This window comes from Artemia sp. Qi Xiang Cuo, chromosome 16 (genome assembly GCF_049724085.1).
Source record: "Artemia sp. Qi Xiang Cuo chromosome 16, ASM4972408v1, whole genome shotgun sequence".
NCBI lineage: Eukaryota > Metazoa > Arthropoda > Branchiopoda > Anostraca > Artemiidae > Artemia > Artemia sp. Qi Xiang Cuo.
Genome location: NC_142809.1, coordinates 11,355,995 through 11,381,718, shown reverse-complemented (window position 1 = coordinate 11,381,718; position 25,724 = coordinate 11,355,995). Strand labels below are relative to the sequence as shown.

General features: G+C 34.3%; 1 protein-coding gene across 1 annotated transcript in view; it reads right to left on the bottom strand.

Annotated features, from left to right (window-relative positions):
• Positions 1-25,724, bottom strand: part of Vps52 (vacuolar protein sorting 52) — a 143,389-nt gene that overhangs the window by 51,496 nt on the left and 66,169 nt on the right. The window contains exon 6 of the mRNA XM_089102821.1: positions 9,484-9,592. Within this exon, the coding sequence (XP_088958947.1) occupies positions 9,484-9,592 (109 nt within the window). The remainder of the gene's footprint in view (positions 1-9,483; positions 9,593-25,724) is intronic.

Below are 25,724 nucleotides of genomic sequence, written 5' to 3'. Positions count from 1 at the left end.
AATAATTAATAAACTAATTGCTACCAACTGAGAAAGTCCTTATCTCTTTCAAGACAATACTAAAAATTTTCGTTGACAATACGAAAACTGGGAAGACAAAAAATGATTACAGTGATTTAACCAATCTTCTAACGAGTGCCCATGAAATTGTTCATTCAACTAACCAAGCAACTAAGCAACTATAGTCTTATATGGCCATGTAGTGTTGTACTATAATTTCATACCATTTATAATTATAATTCATCTATAATTTCATATATAATTAACTTCTATAATTTCATATATAATTTCATATATAATTTATAATTCATATATAATTTCATACATCTATAATTATATACCATTTTTAAGAGATAAAATGAATATTTTGTTAAAATAAACTTATAAAATGCAAAAAAAGTATTACAAATATAAGGATTTCGATCAAATATAAATTTTATAGCCATATCTAAGGGCCTGAGAAATTTTGCAGCAAACGCGACAATCTGTGAATTATTACAGCACCTACTCAAGACATTGTCATAACCAATGTCTTTTCAACTCGTCCATCCAACAAACACTGTCTATTCATGCTTTGTTTCTTTAGTCTAAAGGCTTGAGACATCTTATCACAAATTTGAAAATTTCCTAACTATACAGCATCTACTGAAGACATTATTATCAGATTTTCGAAACCTGCGCCTTTTATTGAATATAGTTGGTTAAAATGACATTTTTTTTTACCAATAATTAAATAAATCTCAACAAAGCACTTAGGCTACCTACCTATAAGATAAACATGTCTTCCCTACGCTGTATGTATTAACAAAACACAGTTTGACTTAGGCGCCTCCAGGCTATAATTCAACTAACCAATGTTTTTTGAACTGATATATAAAACAAACACTGTCTATTCAGGCTCTGATTATTTGGTGGACAGCTGATAATTGTGCATGGCTGATCTAGCAATAAAACTAACATGTTCTTCAGAAAGTGCAACTTTAATTTCGCAGCAACGAGATATGCATAGCGTGGTTTTCATTGCGTATACGATATTTAAACTGTTGATTTTTGGGGTTTAGGGGAGGGGGGGAGGTACCTCGGTTAGGTTAGGTTACGTATTTAATATATGCAATGCTACATTTTTCTTTTTTATGAAAAGGTACAAGATCTTAAACAAAGTTTTATTTGAACTGTTTTGAAAAAAAAAGACCCCAAAAGCTGAATAATAGGTTTCTACGAACATAGGAACATCTCTGTACCCTCTATTTTTGTCTTCTTCTTCTTTCGGCATAACGTCTCCCTCATTATCAAACGCGTAGTTTTATTCAATGACCACTCAGTTTAGTCCTTTTTCCTCTAAAAATGAAACAGGTAACCAAAGTATACTTCCCTTGTAATTTCAAGGTTTTCCGCCTTCAAGAGGCAAGTTCGTTATCTCACGCCAGTCTTTTCTATCTTTAAATTTAAATTTGATCGATCAAATCTAAGCTGTGAAACAATCACAAGGAATTAATTTAACGTGTGAATTAATTTTCAAAGAATCTGCAGCGAAAAAATGCAGAGACCTTTCCAGATTTTTTGTTTTATGTCATTGCAGCAGTCAATGGCAAATTTAGCCATTAAAGGACTATCTTAGTTATATATCCTTAAATCTGGGTCTGAAACGTGCAACCGCATGATTCAAACTAATCAGGGACAAAAAGATTGTTAGCCCATTTCGAGGCCCCCCCCCCAGCATCTTCCTTCAAAACAAAATGTATAGTCCACATAGCCCATATACAAATTCTAGAAAGTTTCCGGCCAATCAAAAAAAGAAAAAATTCCCGAAATTTTGAGAGGGACCGTACCTCTAAACTATAATTCTTCTGGAGAATCAGGATCGACTTGGTCAAGGACTTAAGGTTTTAAACTTCAAACTCTTAAAAAAAAAGTTTATTGGCACTTTTCAAGGCCGCATTTTTATTCAAAACAGGATTTCTTTTTAACGAATTGGGGTCCCCTTGATCCAAAGGCTTTTCAGATACAAGTGTCAATCCAATTCAAAAAAAAAAGAACATTCTGTGGCCTCAGTTTTTCAAGGTCAGCTCCCCTAGCCTAAATCGTACTTTTTACATGAGGGTTCCCTTCATCCATGAAAGTATGGGTGTAACTTTTTGAGCCATGCAAAAAGAAAATTTTCTTGCCTCAGATTTTCGACAGCCGTGTACCCACCCTAACCGTTTTTGTACATAAGAATTCCCTTAGCCCAGGAACTTAGGTTCTTTTCTTGGGATCCAATATTTTGTTTCTCTCTTTTCCTGTACACTGGTGTCCTCTTGGTCAAAAGATATGAGAATATAAGTCTCGAGCTAATATTAAAAAAACACAACATTTTTAATCCGTTGTGAACCAATTTTTTTTGGAGTAGGGGGCCATTTCTTAAAATAATAGTTGTACAATTCTTACAATAGGATACCATTGGTCTAGGAATTTATACCCGTAAGTTTAAAATTGAAGAGAGACAACAAGGATTTGGCCCGTCTAAAGATCATTTTAACACCCTTTTCCCTCCCAACAAAATATTTGGTCTCCTTAGTCCTGAAAATCTGGTTCTGTTATGTGCTTCTGTTATGTGTCTGTTAATTGTTTTTTTTTTTGGGGGGGGGGATTTTCGGAAATCAGGTAAATATTTTAATATTTTCAGGCTCTCAATTTTGACCGATAGGCCTAACTTTAAACTTCACAAACATTATATAATTGGAATCAGCAACACATTTATTTAAAACAATTTTTATTTAATTTCTTTTCGTTTTTTAAATCACGCCCAGACCTATGTAAGATATAAGGGCCGTTCTTTTGCACTAAGATCTTACATCTAAGATCTCACATCTTTCTGCAAAGATTTCCGTTCTTTTAACTCATCTTTGTTCTAAGATCTTACAGCTCATTGATCTTAGCAAAAAGTGTGAAAAACGCCATCTTTCTGCCATATAGAACATGAGAGAACTTTGATGATATACTCATCATTGTTCTCAGACCGCTGATCAGAGCAGAATTATGAAAGACGTTTGCAAAAGAACGCTATAAGATGTAAGATCTTAGTGCTAAGATTTCACTTTTAAGCGTTCTTTGTCAAAAGATGTAAGATCTTAGCACAAAGATGAGTAAAAGAACGGCCCTATAATAGCGTAGAAATTCAATGAGGATTAACCCAATTTCTCTGTCACTTAAATGTAGGAGCAATAGACTAAAGCATGGGTCGGCAAACCGCGGCCCGCAAGACCTTCGCCGCAACGTACCTGACGGACCATATTACTCACCATACCAACGCACAACGAAGTGAAAGTGGGTACCATCTAGCATTTTGCCATACAGCATTCTCAAAAAAATCCGTAAGCCTCATCTAGCATAGTTAGTTTGATTTTCAACTATTCAGTCCAGACCAATTGTTTTGGTATGTTACAATTTTTGTTTTTGAGCAAACCTATCTCAAAGTTTGAGAATACACCCTAAAATATATTTTGTCTTTGGATTTGTTTATTCTTTTTTAGTTCAATAAAATTTGATGCTTGGGGTACCAAATGAAAGCCAAATTATCTGGTCATATTATGTGGCCATCTTGTGGGGAAACATTCAGGGAAAAAAAATATTGCTTGATTTTGCAGATGGGTGTCAGCTGGTATATAGTGGGACGGGAAAATATGGTATATACTGGGACATTTCCCAGCATGTACCAGATGAAACCCATCTACAAAATCAAGTGTATTTTTTTTCAAAAGGGTTTAAGTACAACCAGGTTGTCAAAGGAGCATAAATACAATATCTCAGGAACAGAATAGGTATTAAGTTTCTACTTTCAGGGAAACTAGAGGGGGAGTAAAACTAAATCAAAAGGTACAATACATATCCAGATTGTCGAAAGGGTGTATGTGCAATATTCCAGGAAAAAAGGGGGGTATTTTGGAAGCTTCAGAGCATGTTATTGGGGATATTGAACTAAATCAAAAGACTCTATGTCCGTCCAAGTTTGTCATAAGGGCATATTACGGCATCTTAGAAACGGATAAAGTATTAAGTTGAAACTTATGGACCTGTTGAGGGGGATTTATAACTAAATAAGGATGTTGAAACGGTTCATCTGCAATGTATACAGGATCGCTAAGGACATTACGGCAAAACTATCAAGCGATATTGCAAAGTATATGGAACAAGTAATATGTACTCTATGCGTGCAGGTTGTCTAAAGGGCATATGAACAATTATCTGAAAAACAGCTGAAAGCATTAAATTGAACCTTTGAGGGCTGCTACAACTACTAATTATGTAATTATTACTACTACTACTGTGACTTTTTCAAACTGTGACTGCTTTTAACTGTTTGAATTTGTGACTACTTGCAACTGCAAATACTTGTGAATGTGACTGCGACCCCAACTAACTGCAATTGCCAGTGCATATGACTTTGACTGCATCAACTACTTTGCTATAGCAAACAACAAGACAATCCCTCAAAACTGGAGCAATGCCAAAAAGACAGGGATAGACTGGCTGGTAGGTTTTCGAGCTCAAAATCTACAAATGTTACTACGCAATCCTGAACCAACAAGCTTGGGTCATGCAGGGAGCTTTAACATAGTCAAAATTGAACAGTTCTTCTCAAACCTGAAATCAGCTCTAGAAAAAGCTTCCTTTTAATGCAAGTGATATATACAACCATGATGAAAATTCTGTGACCACAGTTCACGTTCCTTCTAAAGTGTTTAGGGATAGGGGTCAGATGATATTGTGCAAGGCAACATCATCAGAGAGAGATGGCGTTCTGACCATAGTCAGGACTGTTTCTGCAAGCAGTCAGTACTTGCCACCCTAATTTATATTTCCAAGGACAAATTTTCAGCCCAATCAGTCAAATCAGTCAAATCAGTCAAGATCTATTTTTGAAGTATATTGATCACCTCAAGGATATATTCACATTGATCATTTTCCAAATTGCAAGAAAGCAGTAGAAAGCAGTAGCTTGTATACATTTTGGTTTGACAAAATACTGAAATAAAAAGTGCATTAATACAACTTCAAACTGAGCTTGAAAACCGGGTTCCTGATTTCACAAAGATCTCACGTAAGATGGATATGTTCGAAAACAGGCATCCGGGATATTTCTCCAGGAAAAGAAAATCCAAATCCAATAGTTTTGTAGAAAGCAGCTTGAAACCTCTACAATAAGGTTCTCTGATATGAGGAATTTGATAGTGGTTCTCTGATAGTGCGATTTTCTTCCAGATAAATTGTCGTTTTAAAGGTATTCCCTCCCTTTACGGAAATCACGTCAGTTTCTCAGGCTTGTGCATCACAGCTTTTGATGGGTAGCTTTAAACTCAATAAATTTTACATATTTGGAAATCTGCATAAATACAACCTAGTTAAGAATGAACAACGGCCCATAGTAACCAAAAAAGGCTTAAAAATATTTCAGGTAAGAAAAGAGTTGTGGCTAGGAGTATGATATTGATTATTTTTAACAGTAAAAGTTTGCTGCGAGAACAAACTTGTGAGAATTAAAAAAAAAATACCCTGAAACCTCTCTAAAATGGCGTCGAATCAAAATGAAAAGTACAAAATTAGAATGGCCATTGCTGAAAACTACTGAAAACAGGAAAATTACAGCTCCTCATCTTGATCAAAAAGAAAAATGAGATGGACACGTGACAAGATCTTTTGACTAGAGAAAAACATGACGGATGTAGTGCATTGGTGAGAGTTTCCAGGAGGCTCCTGGAAAATTACAGCTCCTCATCTTGATCAAAAAGAAAAATGAGATGGACACGTGACAAGATCTTTTGACTAGAGAAAAACATCGACGGAGTTGTTCGCTAGTATCCGTCGATGGCAGTTCATATTTCAAGGCAGTTCAAGAAAAAAAGGAAATAACTAGCGAAACAAATTCATATAAATATAAATACAAAACACGAAAAATTGGACATTCAGTATGCAGCACTGTAAATTAAATATGTTGACAAGATGGCCGTTCCTCCCTGTTTTCCTTTATGGGTTTATTTGTGCATTGAGATGATAAAGCGGTGTAATCGGCATGGGTAGGTCCCCCTGTTAAGAGTTTCCAGGAGGCTCCTGGAAAATTACAGCTCCTCATCTTGATCAAAAAGAAAAATGAGATGGACACGTGACAAGATCTTTTGACTAGAGAAAAACAAAACACGGCTCATAGTAACCAATAATTTAAAAACGCGCTAAAAACGCAGTTCTTGTGGAGAAAAATTGCCATTTGTAGCTGATTCAGGAATGTTATTACTTCGACTAGTTTTAGAAATAAAAGTTTGTTACGAAAACACATTTATGGGAATTTCAAAAAATTACATAAAAGGAGGACAAGTCACGTCATCTCAATAGTTAAAATTGGTGATTAGTAAAAAGCACTTATAACTATAAATAATAGATTGTATATTTAAAATTTTGCGCCCCTAAAATTCCTGCGCCCCGGGCAAGTGCTCCATCTCCCCCTTAAGAAACCCCTGTTGACCGGGCTTGGGCTCAACTACTTTAATATATTCATTGTATCTCTAGCAAGGTAGTGATACTAAAGCAAAAACAAATAGTCCTTATTTATGAATTTGAAACTGTCAATGAGACCTAAGTAACGTAGCCTATTTTCCCTAATTATATGCCATAGAATATTACTCGTTACTATTGGAAACAGTACTCTATAAGAGACTTTACGGTTTGATCTATTTCACACCGACAGATCCAGAAGGGACCCCGCCCCCAAGATTTTTTATGGCACCCTCTAATCCTTTTTTTTCTTTTTTTTTATAAATTTGTCAATTCGGTTAAGTATTGGCACCTTTGTCACATTGCCCCCCCCCCTCAAGATTTTACTCATTGGAGCCCTTGTCACACTGGGCCTCTCCCAAGATTTTACTCTAGATCCGCCCCTGCTATTTCATGATGTAACAACAGATATATCAATACCATCAAACATAACAGCACTAAAAGCACGCCAATTAATTTGTTATAACTAAATTCAGGTGATTGTATCAGGTTCACTGAGATTAAAAGGCAACTTAAGCACGACATACTTATGGCCTGATAGTCCTCAACTGCGTAGTCCTTAATCCTCAACTGCATCCCAATCCCCCCATAATTGACATGTTGATACATAAAAGTTCAAATAGGGATAAAATCCTTTTAATAGACAGTGATGATGATAACAGTGATAGAAATTCACAAAAATACCAGATCTTTCGGTCACATATACAGTGACCGTCATCAGTAGTATATGTGACCGAAAGATCTGGTATTTTTGTGAATTTTCTATACACTGTCTACTAAAAAGGATTTTATCCCTATTTGAACTTTTATTTATCGTCATGGAAAGGCAGTGTGGTCTCCAAAATTATCTAAATTGACATGTTGGGCCCTTGTTAGGGTTAAATCAGGACAGGAGTAAAATTTGATGCAAATACTTAAGCAAATTTCAGTGAATAATCTTTATGAACTTAAGAAAATTTTTCAAACTTGCAAAGTCCCTTCTTTAGCTCCTCAGTTTGTCTCAAAATCGTTTCCTTATGAGATTAAACTTAAAAAACAAGTTTTTTCAACTAAAATTAAGGGGCAACATCAAAACTTAAGAGGAACAGAAATTACTACGTATATGTGGAGGTTGCCCCCTCCTCAATGCCTCACCCTTTACGCTAAAGTGTAAATTCGTGTCCCAATTCTTTAAGCATGACTCATGAAACACAAGGGTCGTTTAATTAGAAAAAGAAGCCTTTTTAAACGTTCTAAAAGAAACTTTAGCGGAAAAAGCGAGGTATTGAGGAGGGGAAACCCCCCTCATATAAGTAATGATTTCTGTTCGCTTTACGTTTTGATATTGCACCTTACTTTCAGTTAAAAAAAACTGCTGTTTTTTTAAACTTAATTTCTGATCGTTTTTAAATAATGCCAGACAATTCCATGCTAGCTGAAAATTCCTCCCAGAAAATTTCTTGCGCACTGAATTTCCGGCTGAAAAATTTTTCTTAGCGCACTTTCATTTAAAAATCCGCCCTTCCTCTCCGTGGAAAATTCTTCCCAAGTTGCGGGAGCAACTTTGTACTAAAGGGCGGAGGGGGGGGGCACTCCCTTGTACAAAGTTGCTTCCGCAGAAAATTCCCCCACGGAGAATTTATCCCGTGGACCCCCTCCCCCCCTCCAACGGAAAGAAATACTCTAGACAATCATAACCCGTTAAAATTTTGTCCGGACATTTCCCCTTAATATCTCCACATGTAAAATTGAGTAAACAAAGAGAAAGTAAGACAAATAAAAAAATTTCGTATAGAACTTCAGGCGAATTCCCCCAGCGTAAAATTTCCCTTGGAAAGTTCCCCCCCCCCCAGACCCCCTGCGGAAAGTTATTCCCGGGTAAAATCTTCCCATCATGAATTCAACCCCCCCCCCCCGAAAAATGTCTGTATACTTCCCAATAGCAAATACTATATGTAAAGAATGGGCAAATTTCACGACTTACTAACCTTTCCCCAGGGGGCTGTGGGGGGGGGGGTCATGTTATCACCAAAGGCATAGTTACTGAGCTTTTCAACTATGCTGAACAAAATAGATATCTTAAATTTTTTATTGGACGACTTTGAAGAAAAAGGGGAGTGGGAAGCTGGCTAGTTTCCCACTTTTTGGTCACTTAAAATGGCACTAGAACTTTTAATTTCCTTTAGAATGAGCCCTTTCCCAATATTATAGGACTATTGGTTCGATAGGATAACCCCTGGGGAAAACAAACAAGTAAAAAAAAAAACAGAAAAAAAACAAATAAACTCGCATCCGTGATCTTTCTTCTGGCAAAAAAAAAAAAAAAAATAAAATTCTAATTTTTCCAGATTGGAGCTTGAAACTTCTACGGTAGAGTTCTAGGATACGCTAAATCTGATGGTATGATTTTCATTGAGATTCCTTGAATTTAGGGGATGTTTCCCCCTTTTTTTGAAAATCAGGCGAATTTTCTCAAGATCGCAGCTTTTGATGCGTAATACTAAACTTAATGAATTTTACATATTTGGAATCAGCATACTAAGCCGATTCTTTTCATATATCAATTGTTTTTTAGAGTTTCGGTTACTATTGAGCCGCGTCACTCCTTATTTACAGTTCGTTGCTACGAGCTGTTTGAAAAATGTTTGATTGCCGACCCTATTGTTAGTCTTGATGACCTGGCCTCTAGCCTGTGTAATAAAAACCGGGGGGGGGGGGATTTGTTTGAATTGTCTGTAGTCGGTGTTATGTAGTTTTGTGTACAGTTTCTTTTCTAGTATTTTGTTCTATTTGTTTTTCTTATCTTTTTCTTGTTTTCTCTCTCTTTGTACTCCATCATTTTTGGTTTGTGTGTGATGGGTAATAAAATTATTCACTCACTCTTTCTTATAGCTGTCAAAAAAGCCTAAGTAAGGTAGCCTGTTTTTTTCTAATTATATCTCATTTAATTAATGCTAAATAGATGCAATTATCACTCACCAACAGTGAAAACAGTGCTCTTCTGCTTCAGGGAGGGCTTTGAAAAAAAACCTCGGTTGACATTCTCTTCAATTCCAAGTAAATCTTCTTTGGTTACGGCTTCTCCAAACTGAAATTCAAATGAAGTAAAACAATATTTTTATCTTAAAGTTGCCAGAAAATATGAAACAGTATTTTTGCTTACGTCTATTCATACCTGACTACCGTGACTTTTCAAGATTTTCTTTTGGTTGTTTCATGGCAGCCTGATAAATTTCGTCAGCGTTGCCAAGCCGAACCACAAGAATAAATAAAGAAAACAAAATTGACAGTGTTTTTCGTTCATTAAAAATCGAAAATTAACAGTCTGCTGATTCTGGGAAGTTATACCTTCGTAAGCTGTTATGCTTTGCACGTCTCACGCCTTTCGTTGATTTGTAATTAAAATCAAGTATTTGCGGGCATCAAGCCATGGTTTAATTGTAGAAGAAGCCAAGACAGATAGTTCGAGTGAGTGAGTTACATAAGCCCTTTGTAGGATTGTATAAAAAGATGGCATTTCACTTGTTGATAGATAAGTCTATCACCCATCCGTCCATACATCATTCCTTGGGCGGAACTAAGGTAGATAGACATAGAACTAAGGGATGAAAGTTCGGACTGATTTTTGGCTGACGCGTGACGGACAGTAACCACTAGGCTTGTATGCAAAACGGGGGACTGAATTTGCTTGGACTCCCAGGCGAACAAGTGACCTAAGCCTAATAGGCTTGGCCGCTTGTAGTCTAAAGGTAGCATACCGTGTCATAGGATTGACAACATGACCAACAAGTCCCCTGGATTCGTAAGCAAATTGTGAGACCTATAGTCTTTCAAGTGTATGCTTAAATGGCACGGGTAAATGGCGGTAGGATGTATGACTCTCTTATTAGACAAATACTTGTGTGTTAGCTTTTTGAAAGGCAAGGTGTTTCAAGGGTTATTTTACTCTGCATAACCTGTTGTAGCACAATGGATTGAGGCTCTGCTTACCAATACGGAGCACCAGGGTTCGATCCCCGCTGCACCAAAGTTGGGCGACAAGCTTGCTACTTGTCCCCGTAAAACACCCAGCAACTGAAATATCGATTCGACACCCAATGCGCCAGCAATGGCTCAGGAGGATCTTTATCCTTTTTTTGTGTTTACTCTGCATTGTCATTCTAATTATGTTTTTGGCTTCTTATTAGGTGTTGTGATAATTTTTAGTTTTTTTTAGATGATAAAATTTCGCTTTATTCCCTCCTTTCTTGCTTCCCCTCCTCTTTTTTCTCTTCATTCTTCAATTTCTGTGATACTGTAATAATTTAATTTTAATCATATCTTCCTTAAGTTAAAGGCTATTCAGCCTCATAGGAAACATTCAGAATTATTTTCTATTATTATTTAGGTATACACTTATTTACTTTAAGAGAAATTAAGACATATGTTGCCGGGTTGAGCCAACAATGGTACATGGTGCGTTCGGTCTAAATTTGAAAAAAAAACCTACAAAACATCCCTTAATTACCACAAGAGAAAAGCAGTTGTCGTTAACACGGCTTGAACTAACAAAGCACCGAAAATACATCATATTTTACTCTTTTTTACACAGATGTTCAGCCATGAGCAACATTAGTTGCCGATTTTTCACAGCAATATAGTTGCCCATTTCGTATATTTTTGTTGCTCTGTCTATTCGAGACCTTTGACCCATCCAAGGGTAGGATTGGCTGTTGATAAGGTCTACTTTCTAGACATTAGAAAATCTGTTAGGGATTAAAAAAAGGATTTTTCTCTTGTTTTTTAGCTTACACTAACACGAGGGCGCAGAGTTAAAAGAAACCGTCAACACAAGACATTATACTATTTCAAGATCACACACATGTTGAAAGTAGTAAATGCGAATGTATGCGCATTAGGACTACCAAGAACTAGGGCCTCCCGAAGCCCCAACGATTCAACTAAAACATTTGAAATGATGCTCCGTGGACATGCTTCCTGCTCATATCTTCTTTTCTTTTTTATCCAAACCGCGAATCTTGAGAAGAAATAACCCCGCCCATTTGACCTTTGGACTATTTTGGACGAAATGGCTATCTAAAAATTTTAATCTAATACATTTGTGGGGAAAGGGTGTGGGAGGGGGATGATAGGCCTCTGATCACTTTTGACTCTTAAAAAGGACACTAGAACTTTCGATTTCCAATCAAATGGTCCCCTTCCAAACATTATGCGACCACCTCTTCCATATGAAGTGACTTTGGCAAAAACAATAAATATATAAATAAATAATTATGCATTGAAGCCTTATGGCGGGAACTGGAGCTTTTCCTACGGAAAATTTCCTCCCCGGAAAATCCCCCCGATGCAAAATTCCCCCACATGCAAAATTGAGAAGATACAGCCACAGCCACAGAGAAAATACAAATTAGGAACCTGAAAATGTCGATCAGATATCCAAAGGAGTAACAAAGGACCAGATATTAAAAACAGTTTTAGAACATGGGAGTAGAAGGCTATCTTATACTCCCATTGCCCACCCCTGCTGCCACCTACAACTTTTTTGCACACCTTATATGGGCATAGAACCACGTGGTTTATGGTTTTTGTCAGTGAGAATGAAAAAACAGGAACTTTGTCACATTTATGTCTGTTTTCTTGGATGGTTATGTGTGTTGGTCGATTTATTTGATGTTTTTCATGGATGGTCATGGATGATTTATGGTTTTTGTCAGTGAGAATGAAAAAACAGGAACTTTGTCACATTTATGTCTGTTTTCTTGGTTTTTGTCAGTGAGAATGAAAAAACAGGAATTTTCTCACATTTATGGATGTCAACAGCAATTTATGTCTGTTTTATGGTTTTTGTAAGTGAGAATGAAAAAACAGTATTTTTCTCACTTGAAAAAACATGAATTTTCTCACATTGATGGTTGTTTCTTGTACGGTTATGTGTGTTGTTAAATTTATTTGATGATTTTCATGGATGTCAACATCAATTCATGTCTGTTTTATGGTTTTTGTCAGTGAGAATGAAAAAACAGGAACTTTCTCACATTTATGGGTGTCAACAGCAATTTATGTTGTTTGGCTAGCCTAGCCTGATAAATTGATTTACATAATCAGAGGGGGAATTATTGGTTCACGAAAGGGGAATTAAGAAACAAAGATGGTTTCATTGTTGTTTGGATAACCTAACCTGAGAACTTGATTTACATAATCGGTCGGGGAATTATTGATTCACGAAGGGGAATTAAGAAACAAACATGGCTTCTTTGATCTTTAGGCTAACCTAACCCGAGAACTTGATTTACGTAATCGGTGGGGAGAATGTATTGATTCACGAAGGGGGAATTAAGAAACAAACATGGCTTCTTTGATCTTTAGGCGAACCTAACCTGAGAAATTGATTTACATAATCGGCGGGGGAATTATTGATTCACGAAGGGGGAATTAAGAAACAAACATGGCTTCTTTGATCTTTAGGCTAACCTAACCTGACAAATTGATTTTCATAATCGCTAGGGGAATGTATTGATTCACAAAGGGGGAATTAAGAAACAAAAATTATGGCTTCTTTAGTCTTAGGTCTGAGTGATAAAAGTTCTTTAGGTCAGAGATAAAAATTAATATTTTATTGTTAAATATGGCTTCATTGATTATTAGGGTCAGGAATTAGAAATGACATCACTTGTTATGTTGGAAATATGCGGGAGTCTAAACAGATAGAAATTCTATTTTTAAATACGGCTTCACTGAGCTTTAAGTCGGAGAGATAAATTGATATTCTAACAAAACCTTAATAGTGTAGCTAGGAAAATTTATGAGATGAAGAGATTAATGTATGAAAGAGTTTTCTAGAAATTTGAAATGTGAAAGCACAGAGATGCCAAAAACAAAAGGAACACGCTGAGATTACTTTTATGGGATTATTTGAGTGAAACGGTTTTAGAAATTTTAGGGAATTATTTTGGTGACACAGTTAGAGACATTTTAAAAGATGATTTTAGAAAGGATTTTAGAAGAGGTTTTGAGTGTGCTCGTTATATTAAACAAGTTCTATTTGAACAATGTCGTGAGGTCCTCTACCCCAACCCCAAAGGACCTCGATCACCCTACCCCAATCCAAAGGGCTTCGATCCCCATACCCCAATTCCGAAGGAACCCTCCCGTACCCCAAGGGTACACGGGCGCCCCTCCCGCCCCCCCGACCCCCCAAAGCCCACCCCCGGTACCCTCGTTGCTTGATGTATGTTGTCTGAAACCTATGATTTGGGGTGTATGGGTTGCTATTTTTGACTTTTCTGAGTTGGATTTCTTAGTATTTCATAGGTATGTGTTGTCTGAAACCTATGATTTGGGATGGGTGGTTTCCTATTTTGACTTTTCTGAGCTGGATTTCTTAGCCTTTCATAGTTGTGTGTTGTCAGAAAATTATGATTTGAGATGTGTCGTTTGCTATTTGGACTTTTCAGAGCTAGGATTCTTAGTCTCTCATAGGTGTTTGCTGTATGAAACGTCTAATTTGGGATGAGTAGTTTGCTATTTTTTACTTTTCTGAGCTAGGTTTTTTAGCCTTTCATATGTGTGTCTTGTAAGAAAATTATTATTTGGGATATGTAAATTACTATTTTTGACTTTTCCGAGCTAGATTTCTTAGCCTGTCATAGGTGTTTGCTGTCTGAAACCTATAGTTTGGGATGAGTAGTTAGCTTTTGGACTTTTCAGATATGGATTTCTTTTTCTTTAGTGGGCGTGTGTTGACTGAAACTTATGATTTGGGATATGTAAATTACTGTTTTGGGCTTTTCTAAGCTAGATTTCTTAGTCTTTCGTTGGTGTGTGTTGTCTGAAACCTATGATTTTGGATTTGTAGTTTTGCTTTTTGGACTTTTCAGAGCTAGGATTCTTAGTCCCTCATAGGTGTTTGTTGTCTGAAACCTATAGTTTGGGATGAGTAGTTTGCTGTTTCAGGCTTTTCTGAGCTAAGGTTTCTTAGTATTTCATAGGTGTGTGTTGTCTGAAACTTATGACTTGAGGTGTCTAATTTGCTATTTCAGGCCTTTCTGAGCTAAGGTTTCATAGTATTTCGTAGGCGAATGTTGTCTGAAACTTATGATTTGGGATATGTAAATTACTATTTCGGGCTTTTATAAGTTAGATTTCTTAGTCCTTTGTTGGTGTTTGTTGACTGAAAACTATGATTTGGGATACAAAGTTCTTAGTCTTTCGTTGATGTGCGTTGTCTGAAAACTATGATTTGGGGATTTGTAGTTTGCATTTTGGACTTTTCAGAGCTATGATTCATAGTCCCTCATAGTTGTTTGTTGACTGAAACCTGTCGTCTGGGATGAGTAGTTTGCTATTTCAGGCTTTTCTGAGCTAAGGTTTCCTAGTATTTTGTAGGTGTGCGTTGTCTGAAACTTATGATTTGAGATGCGTAATTTGCTATTTCGGGCTTTTCTAAGCTACGGTTTCATAGTATTTCGTAGGTGAATGTTATCTGAAACTTATGATTTGGGATATGTAAATTACTATTTCGGACTTTTCTAAGCTAGATTTCATAGTCTTTTGTTGATGTGTGTTGTCTGAAACCAATGATTTGGGATGGGTGGGTTGCTATTTTTAACTTTTCTGAGCTGGATTTCTTAGCCTTTCATAGGTATGTGTTGTCTGGAACCTATGATTTGGGATGTTTAATTTGCTATTTTTGACTTTTCTGAGCTAGGTTTCTTAGCCTTTCATAGGTTTGAGCTGTCAGAAAATTATGATTGGGGAGTTGTAGTTTGCTTTTTAGACTATTCAGAGCTAGAATTCCTAGTCCCTTATATGTGTTTGTTGTCTGTATCTTATAGTGTGGGATGAATAATTTTCTATTTCAAGCTTTTCTGAGCTAAGGTTTCTTAGTATTTCATAGGTGTGTGTTGTTTAAAACATATAATTTGAGTTATACAATTCTCTATTTCCAACATTTCGTAACCAGCTGTCTTAGTCTTTTGTAGGTATATGGTGTCTGAAACTTACGATTTGGGATGTTTGGGTTGCTATTTTTTTACTTTTCTGAGCTGGATTTTTGAGCCTTTCGTAGGTGTGTGTTGATTGAAACCTATTATTTGGAAATGAGTGGTTCGCTATTTTTGACTTTTCTGAGCTAGATTTCTTAGCATTTCATAGGTGTGTGCTTTCAGAAAATTATGATTTTGGAGGTGTAGTTTGCTTTTTTGACTTTTAAGAGCTAGAATTCTTAGTACCTCATAGGCTTTTGTTGTCTGAAAATTCTAGTTTGGGTTGAGGAGTTGGATATTTCAGGTTTTTGTGAGCTTGAGTTTCTCAGTATTTCGTAGGTGAAGCTTCCACATCAGTTTTAAGTTATCAAGGACATAAAAAATTTTAATTTCAGTTCTAATTTTTCCATAGAAAATAGAAAAAGTTATACAATTATTATTCTTATTTTATGTGAAGCTAGAAAATTTCACTGTAATTCTAAATTTTCTTAAATACAGTTCCAACTTTTCTAAAAGAGATGAAAAAATTTAAATTTCAATATAAAATCCTCTCAACAAAGTCAAGGAAAGTTCAAGTTCTCTTCTGAATTTTCTCAATGAAAAAGAAATTAGTCATTGATCATTTCTATTTTTCCAAATAATATAAAAATTTTCCACTTTAGTTCAGATCTGTCTCGAAATCTTCCACTTAAGTTCTTTATTTTACAAAGACATAAAGAAATTTAGAGTTCAATTCTAAATTTTTCGATGGAAGATAGAAAAAGTAATACCATACTTGTGAATATTTTCCCGGAAGATAAAAAGTTCTAGTTCAATTCAAAATTTTCTCAACGAAGTGAAGAAGAATTCAAAATCTCTTCTGAATTTTACCAAAGAACACAATTCAATTCTAATTTCACCAGAGAAAATAAAAATCTTCCATTTAAGTTCTTTATTTCACAAAGACATAAAGAAATTTAAAGTTCAATTCTAAATTTTTCGGTGGAAGATAGAAAAAGTAATACCATACTTGTGGATATTTTCTCGAAGATATGAAAACTTTCAAATATTGTACCAAAATTTTCAAAGATGATAAAAAAGCTTAAGTTCTCTTCTAAATTTTACTAAAGAACATAATTCATTTTTAATTTCTCCATAGACAACAAAAATCTTTCGCCTAAGTTATTTGATTAAAAAAGATGTAAATAAATTTATAGTTCAATTCTAAACTTGTGTTTGGAATATAGAAAAATTAATACCACACTTCTTAATATTTTTCCCGAAGATGAAAAACTCTAGTTCAATTTAAAATTTTCTCAACGAAGTGAAGAAAAATTCAAGTTCTCTTCTGAATTTTAGCAAAGAACACAATTCAATTCTAATTTCACCAGAGAAAATCAAAATCTTCCACTTAATTTCTTTATTTAACAAAGACATAAAGAAATTTAAAGTTCAATTCTAAATTTGTCGATGGAAACATGAAAAAGTAATACCATACTTTTGAATATTTTCATGCATGATAAAAACTTATAGTTCAATTTATATGTTTCTCAATGAAATGAAGGAAACTTCAATTTATCTTCTGAATTTTACCAAAGATCACAATTCAATTTTAATTTCACAATAGAAAATAAAAATCTTCTATTTCAAATCTATATTTCACAAAGACAAAAAGAAATTTAAAGTTCATTTCTAAATTTTTCGGTGGAAGATAGAAAAATTAATACCATACTTGTGAATATTTCCTCGAAAAGATGAAAAATTTTAAATATTGTTCCAAATTTTTCTTGGAAGATAGAAAAGATCAAGTTCTCTTCTGAATTTTACCAAAGAACACAATACAATTCTAATATTTCCAGAGAAAATAATAATCTTCCACTTAAGTTCTTTATTTCACAATGACATAAATAAATTTAAAGTTCAATTCAAAATTTTTCGGTGGAAGATGGAAAAAGCGATACTATACCTGTGAATATTGTCATTGAAGATAAAAATTTCTAGTTTAATTTGAAATTTCCTCAACGAAGTCTAGAAAAGTTTAATTTTTCTTCTGAATTTTACTAAAGAACACAATACAATTCTAATTTCACCAGAGAAAATAAAAATCTTCCACTTCAGTTCTCTATTTCACAAGGACATAAAGAAATTTAAAGTTCAATTCTAAATTTTTCGGTGGAAGATAGAAAAAGTAATACCCTAATTTTGAATATTTTCAAGGAAGATCAAAATTTCTAGTTCAATTTAAAATTTTCTCAACTAATTGAATAAAAGTTAAAGTTATGTTCTGAAATTTACCAAATAAAACACTTAAATTCTAATTTACCCAAAGAAAATAAAAATCTTCCACTTAAGTTCTTTATTTCACAATGACATAAAAAATTTAAAGTTCAATTCAAAATTTTTCCGTAAAAGATAGAAAAAGTAATACTATGACTGTGACTGTTTTCCATGAAGATCAAAAGTTTCACTTTATTTATAATTTTTCTTAAATTCAGTTCTGATTTTTCTCAAAGAGATGAAAAATTTAAAGTTCTATTCTAATTTTAAATTAAATTTTAGCTCCTTTGTCTTATGGATTTACCCCTCAAATTTTTAAATTAGAAAATGAGTGACTCGTTCTATTATTAAAGACAATCGTTCAAACTCGTTCATCTAACCTCCAAAACAATAGGTTAGGTTAGGTATAAATAAATATTAATAAATAAATAGAAACATTTCTACATGTTTAAGATAGGTTAGGTTAGGTTAACTTATCATGAGCGCTCATGATAAGTTAACCTAACCTTTTCGGTGAGTATGGTTAGGTTAGGTTAGGCTAGATTAAGTTAGGTTAGATTAGGTTAGGTTAAGTTAGGTTAGCCTACGTACGCTTCACTTAGGTTAGCAGTTAGACAGGCAAAAAGTTAGGTGTATGATTAGGCTAGTTAGATTAAGTTAGGTTAGGTTAGTTAGGTTAGACTAGGTTAGCCTAAGTACGCGCCCGTAAGTATGAGAAACTATACTATAATATAATAAAATCAAATCCAATCATCTAACCTAACCTAACCAAAAACTGACCCTAACTTTGTTGCTCTCTCTCACCTCTACAAAGCACAACAAAGTGAAGCGTACGTAGGCTAACCTAACCTATCCTAACTTAATCTAGCCTAACCTAACCTAACCATAGCCACCAGAAAAGGTAAGGTTAAATTATAATGAGCGCTCATTATAAGTTAACCTAACATAAATTAAAGATGTAGAAATGTTTATATTTATTTATTAATATTTATTTATACCTAACATAACCTATTGTTTTGGAGTTTAGATGAACGAGTTTGAACGATTGTCTTTAATAATAGAACGAGTCACTCATTTTCTAATTTAGAAATTTGATGGGTAAATCCATAAGACAAAAGGAGCTAAAATTTAATTTAAAATTAGAAAAGAACTTTAAATTTTTCATCTCTTTGAGAAAAATCAGAACTGAATTTAAGAAAAATTATAAATAAAGTGAAACTTTTGATCTTCATGGAAAATTATCACAATCATAGTATTACTTTTTCTATCTTTCATCTAAAAATGTAGAATATGACTTTAAATTTTTTTAGTTCATTGTGGAACTTAAAACTTAAGTGGAAGATTTTTATTTTCTTTGGAAAAATTGGAATTGAAGTGTGTTCTTCGGTATTGTTCAGAAGCGAACTTGAACTTTTCTTTACTTCGTTGAGAAAATTTTATATTGAACTACAACTTTTTATCTTCCGTGAAAATACTCACAAGTATGGTATTACTTTTTTTATCTTCCACTGAAAAATTTAGAATTGAACTTTAAATTTATTTATATCCTTGTGAAATAAAGAACTGAAGTGTAAGATTTTTATTTTTTCTTGTGAAATTAGAATTGAATTGTGTTCTTTAGTAAAATTCAGAGGAGAACTTGAACTTTTCTTCACTTCGTTGAGAAAATTGTAAATTGAACTAGAACTTTTTATCTTCCGGGAAAATATTCACAAGTATAGTATTACTTATTCTATCTTCCACCAAAAAATTTAGAATTGAACTTAAAATTTCTTTATGTCCTTGTGAAAAAAAGATCTTAAGTGGAAGATTTTTATTTTCTCTGGAGAAATTAGAATTGAATTGTGTTCTTTGGTAAAATTCCGAAGAGAACATTTTTATTTAAAACTTTTCATATTTTCGAGGAAATATTCACTAGTATGGTATTAATTTTTCTATCTTCCACCGAAAAATTTAGAAATGAACTTTAAATTTCTTTATGTCTTTGTGAAATATAGATCTGAAATGGAAGATTTTTATTTTCTCTGGTGAAATTAGAATTGAATTGTGTTCTCTGGTAAAATTCAGAAGAGAACTTGAATTTTTTTTCTCTTCGTTGAGAAAATTTTAAATTGAACTAGAACTTTTTATCTTCCGGGAAAATATTCAAATGTATGGTATTAATGTTTCTCGCTTCAACCGTCTTATTTTGAATTAAAATTTAAACTTCCTTGTCATTGTGACAAGGAGTACATTAGTAGAAGATTTTGATCCTTTATGGTGACATTACATCTAACTTGTGCGGTGATGAGAAATCCGATAATAAGATTTAATGTTACTTCACCTCGTTGAGAAAAGTTAGGTTAAATTGAACTAGAACTTTTTATCTTCCGTGGAAACATATTCACAAGTATGAGTATTACTTTTTCTATCTTCCACCGAAAAATTTAGAATTAAACTCTAAATTTCTTTATGTCTTTTTGAGACAAAGAACTGAAGCGTAAGAGTTTTGTTTTCTCTGGAGGAATTAGAATTGAATTATGTTCTTTGGTTAAATTCCGAAAAGATCTTGAACTTTTTTATCTTTTGTGGAAAATTTGGAACAGTGTTTTATATTTTTCATCTCTTCGAGAAAATAATCACAAGTATGGTATTACTTTTTCTACCTTCCACCGAAAAATTTAGAATTGAACTTTAAATTTCTTTATGTCTTTGTTAAATAAAGAACTTAAGTGGAAGATTTTTATTTTCTCTGTTGAAATTAAAATTGAATTGTGTTCTTTGTTTAAATTGAGAAGAGAACATGAATTCTTATTCACTTTTTTGAGAAAATTTTGAATTGAACTAGAACTTTTTATCATATGGGAAAATTTTCACAAGTATGGTATTACTTTTTCTATCTTCCATCGAAAAATTTAGAATTGAACTCTAAATTTCTTTATGTCTTTGTGAAATAGCCTAACCTAACCTGAACTGAAGTGGAAGATTTTTATATTATTTGGAAAAATAGAAATGATCAATGACTAATTTCTTTTTCATTGAGAAAATTCAGAAGAGAACTTGAACTTTCCTTGACTTTGTTGAGAAAATTTTATATTGAACTTTGACTTTTTTCATCTCTCTGAGAAAATTTGGAGCTGTATTTAAGAAGATTTAGAATTAAATTGAAATTTTCTAGCTTCATAGAAAATAAGCATAACCATTGTATAACTTTTTCTATTTTCTATGAAAAAATTAGTGCTGAAATTAAAATTTTTTATGTCCTTGATAACTCAAAACTGATGTGGAAGCTTCACCTACGAAATACTAAGAAACCTTAGCTCAGAAAAACCTGAAATATCCAACTACTCATCCCAAACTAGAAGTTTCAGACAACAAACACCTATGAGTGAATAATAATCCTAGCTATTAAAATTAAAAAAATAAAACTACACATCCAAAATCATATTTTTCTTAAAGAACAAAAATTTTAAATTATAATAAATATAGCTAATAAAATTAAAAAATAGAACAAGACTCATTTCCAAATCATAGGTTTCAGTCAACACACACCAAAGAAAGGCTAAGAAATCCAGCTCAGAAAAGTCAAAAAATAGGAAACCAAATATCCCAAATCATAGGTTTCAGACACCACATACCTACAAAAGACTAAGAAATCTGGTTATGAAAAGTCGGAAATAGCAAATTGCATACCTCAAATCATAAGTTTCAGACAACACACACCTATGAAATATTAAGAAACCTTAGCTCAATAAAGCTTGAAATAGCAAATTATTCATCCCAAACTATAGGATACAGACAACAAACACCTATGAGGGACTAGGACTCCTAGCTCTGAAAAGTCTAAAAAGCAAACTACACATCCCAAATTATAATTTTCTGACAGCACACACCTATGAAAGGCTAAGAAACCTAGCTCAGAAAAGTCAAAAATAGCAAATTAACCATCCCAAATCATAGGTTCCAGACAACACATACCTATGAAAGGCTAAGAAACCCAGCTCAGAAAATTCAAAAATAGCACCCCACCCATCCCAAATCATTGGTTTCAGACAACGCAGATAAACAAAAGACTAAGAAATCTAGCTTAGAAAAGCCCGAAATAGTAATTTACATATCCGAAATCATAAGTTTCAGACAACATTCACCTACGAAATACTATGAAACCTTAGGTTAGAAAGGCCTGAAATAGCAAATTACACACCTCAAATCATAAATTTCAGACAACACACACCTACAAAATACTAGGAAACCTTAGCTCAGAAAAGCCTGAAATAGCAAACTACTCATCCCAACCGACAGGTTTCAGTCAACAAACACCTATGATGGACTATGAATCCTAGCTCTGAAAAGTCCAAAAAGCAAACTACAAATCCCCAAATCATAGGTTTCAGACAACACACATCAACGAAAAACTAAGAACCTTATATCCCAAATCATAGGTTTCAGTCAACACACACCAACAAAAGACTAAAAAATCTAACTTAGAAAAACCCGAAATAGTAATTTACATATCCCACATCATGAGTTTCAGACAACATTCACCTACTAAATACTATAAAACCTTATCTAAAAAATGTCTGAAAGATCAAATTAGACACCTTAAGTCATAATTTTCAGACAACACACACCTATGAAATACTAGGAAAGCTTAGCTCAGAGAAGCCTGAATTGGCATACTACTGATCCCAAACTATAGGTTTCAGACAACGAACACCTATCAGGGTCTATGAATCCTATCTCTGAAAAGTCCAAAAAGCAAAACTAAAAATCTCAAATCATAGGTTTCAGACAACACATACCAACGAAAGACTAAGAAATCTAGCTTAGAAAAGCCCAAAATAGTAATTTACATATCCCAAATCATAAGTTTCAGTCAACAAACACAAACGAAAGTATAATAAATCAATCTCTTAAAAGTCAAAAACAAAACTACTAATCCCAAACTATAGGTCTCAGACAACAAACACCTATGAAAGTCCAAGAAATATATCTCGGAAAAGTCAAAAATAGTAATTTACATATACCAAATCATAACTTTCTGACAACACAAACCTATGAAAGGCTAAAAAACCTAGCTCAGAAAAGTCAGAAATAGCAAACTATTCATCCCAAACTGTAGGTTTCAGACAACAAATACCTATGAGGGACTAAGAAATCTAGCTCAGAAAAGTCAAAAATAGTAATTTACATATCCCAAATCATATTTTTCTGTCAACATTCACCTACGATATACTAGGAAAGCCTAGCTCATAAAAGTCTGAAATAGCAAACTACTCATTCCAACACTAGAAGTGTCAGAAAACAAACAGATATGAGATACTAAGACTCGTATATCTGAGAAGTATAAATGGCAAACTATACATCCCTAATCCTAGTTTTTTGACCATAGATAACTATGAAAGTTCATGAAATCAAGGTCAGAAAGGTTCATATAGCACACAGCACTTCACAAATCTTACGCTTCAGACAATACACACAAATGAAAGACTAAGAAATCCAACTCAGAAAAATCAAAAATAGCAACCCATACACCCCAAATCATAGGTTTCAGACTACAAACATCAACGAACGAGAGGGCCGGTGGAGGGCCTTGGGGGGTGTGGGGGCCGGGTGGTAGCCGGGGTAACCTTTGGGGACCAGGGGGTACCTTCGGGATCGGGGTATGGGGAACGGAGCCCTTTGGATCAGCGTAGGGCGATCGGGGCCCTTTGGGGTTGGGGTAGAGGACCTCACGACATTGTTCAAATAGAACTTGTTTACTATAACGAGCACACTCAAAACCTCTTCTAAAACCCTTTCTAAAATCATCTTTTAAAATGTCTCTAACTGTTTCGCCGAAATAATTCCCTAAAATGTCTAAAACCGTTTCACCCAAATAATCCCCTAAAAGTAATCTCAGCGTGTTCCTTTTGTTTTTTGGCATCTCTGTGCTTTCACATTTCAAATTTCTAGGAAACCCTTTCCTACATTAATCTCTTCATCTCATAAATGTTCCTAGCTACACTATTAAGGTTTCATTAGAATATCAATTTATCTCTCTGACTTAAAGCTCAGTGAAGCCGTATTTAAAAATAGAATTTCTATCTCTTTAGACTCCCGCATAATTCCAAGATAACAAGTGATGTCATTTCTAATTCCTGACACCAAAGATCAATTAAGCCCTATTTAAAAATAGAATATTAATTTTTCTCTCTGACCTAAAGAACGTTTATCCCTCAGACCTAAGATTAAAGAAGCCATAATGTTTGTTTCTTAATTCCCCCTTCGTGAATCAATATATTCCCCTAGCGATTATGTAAATCAATTTCTCAGGTTAGGTTAGCCTAAAGATCAAAGAAGCCATGTTTGTTTCTTAATTCCCCCTTCGTGAATCAATAATTCCCCCTCCGATTATGTAAATCAATTTCTAAGGTTAGGTTAACCTAAAGATCAAAGAATCCATGATTGTTTCTTAATTCCCCCTTCGTAAATCAATACATTCCCCCACCGATTATGTAAATCAAGTTCTCAGGTTAGGCTCGCCTAAACATCAAAGAAGCCATGTTTGTTTCTTAATTCCCCCTTCGTTAATCAATACAGTACCCCGCCGATTATGTAAATCAATTTCTCAGGTTAGGTTAGACAAACAACAAAGAAGCCATGTTTGTTTGTTAATTCCCCTTTCGTGAACCAATAATTCCCCCTCCGATTATGTAAATCAATTTCTCAGGCTAGGCTAGCCAAACAGCATAAATTGCTGTTGACATCCATAAATGTGAGAAAGTTCCTGTTTTTTCATTCTCACTGACAAAAACCATAAAACAGACATGAATTGCTGTTGACATCCATGAAAAACATCAAATAAATTGACCAACACACATAACCGTCCAAGAAACAACCATCAATGTGAGAAAATTCCATGTTTTTTCAAGTGAGAAAAATACTGTTTTTCCATTCTCACTGACAAAAACCATAAAACATACATAAGTTGCTGTTGGCATCCATAAATGTGAGATAGTTCCTTTTTTTCCATTCTCACTGAAAAAAACCAAGAAAACATACAAGATTGTGACAAAGTTCCTGTTTTTTCATTCTCAATGACCAAAACCATAAAAACATCCATAACCATACATGAAAAACATCAAAAAAATCGACCAGCACACATAACCATCCAAGACAACAGACATAAATGTGACAAAGTTCCTGTTTTTTCATTCTCACTAACAAAATCCATAAACCACGTGGTTCTATGCCCATATAAGGTGTGCAAAAAAGTTGTAGGTGGCAGCAGGGGTGAGCAATGGGAGTATAAGATAGCCTTCTACTCATGGGCTGGTTGGTCTCCGATCACTTTATACTCCAATCACTACTGTAGAAGATTCAAGCTCTCAATTTGATTTAGTCAAACACGATCCTCAACCTTCCTCGAAGTTTTAGCTTAATGCACATGACCTTTTCGAGCACACTTAGAATCAAGCATTCACGCTTTCCCAAATGATAAATCTTGTAATTAAAAAGGATGAATTGTATAATTTACAATCCTTGCCCAGGAGGCTTTGGGGGGCATTGCATCCCCGGAGGCATCGTTACTAGACATTTCATCTGTTTTGAGAGAAATCACTTTTTAAATTCTGACCAGTGTTGAGGGGAAAGGGCATCTAAAAAAGGGGCAATAAGGGAGAGCTTTGTAGTCTTCCAGTTACTTTTCAACATCCCCCGCAACACACCCTATAAGTTTCAACTTAATATCCTCAGCCGTTCCTTAAATATTGCTTATAAGCCCTTTTGATAAACAGCATGCACAATGTATGTTTTGATTACCGTCGGCATTCCTCTCCAAAATTGTGGAGCGCTATGCAATTCCCAGAGGCATAGTTATTTGACCTTTAGACTATTTGAAACAAGACGACTACTTCAAGATTTGATCGAATGTTCTTGGAGAGAAGGTAGTTAAAGAGGGTATGGTAGTGGAACTGGCAGCCCTCCAACCACTTTAAAACATCCCCCTTAACATGTCCT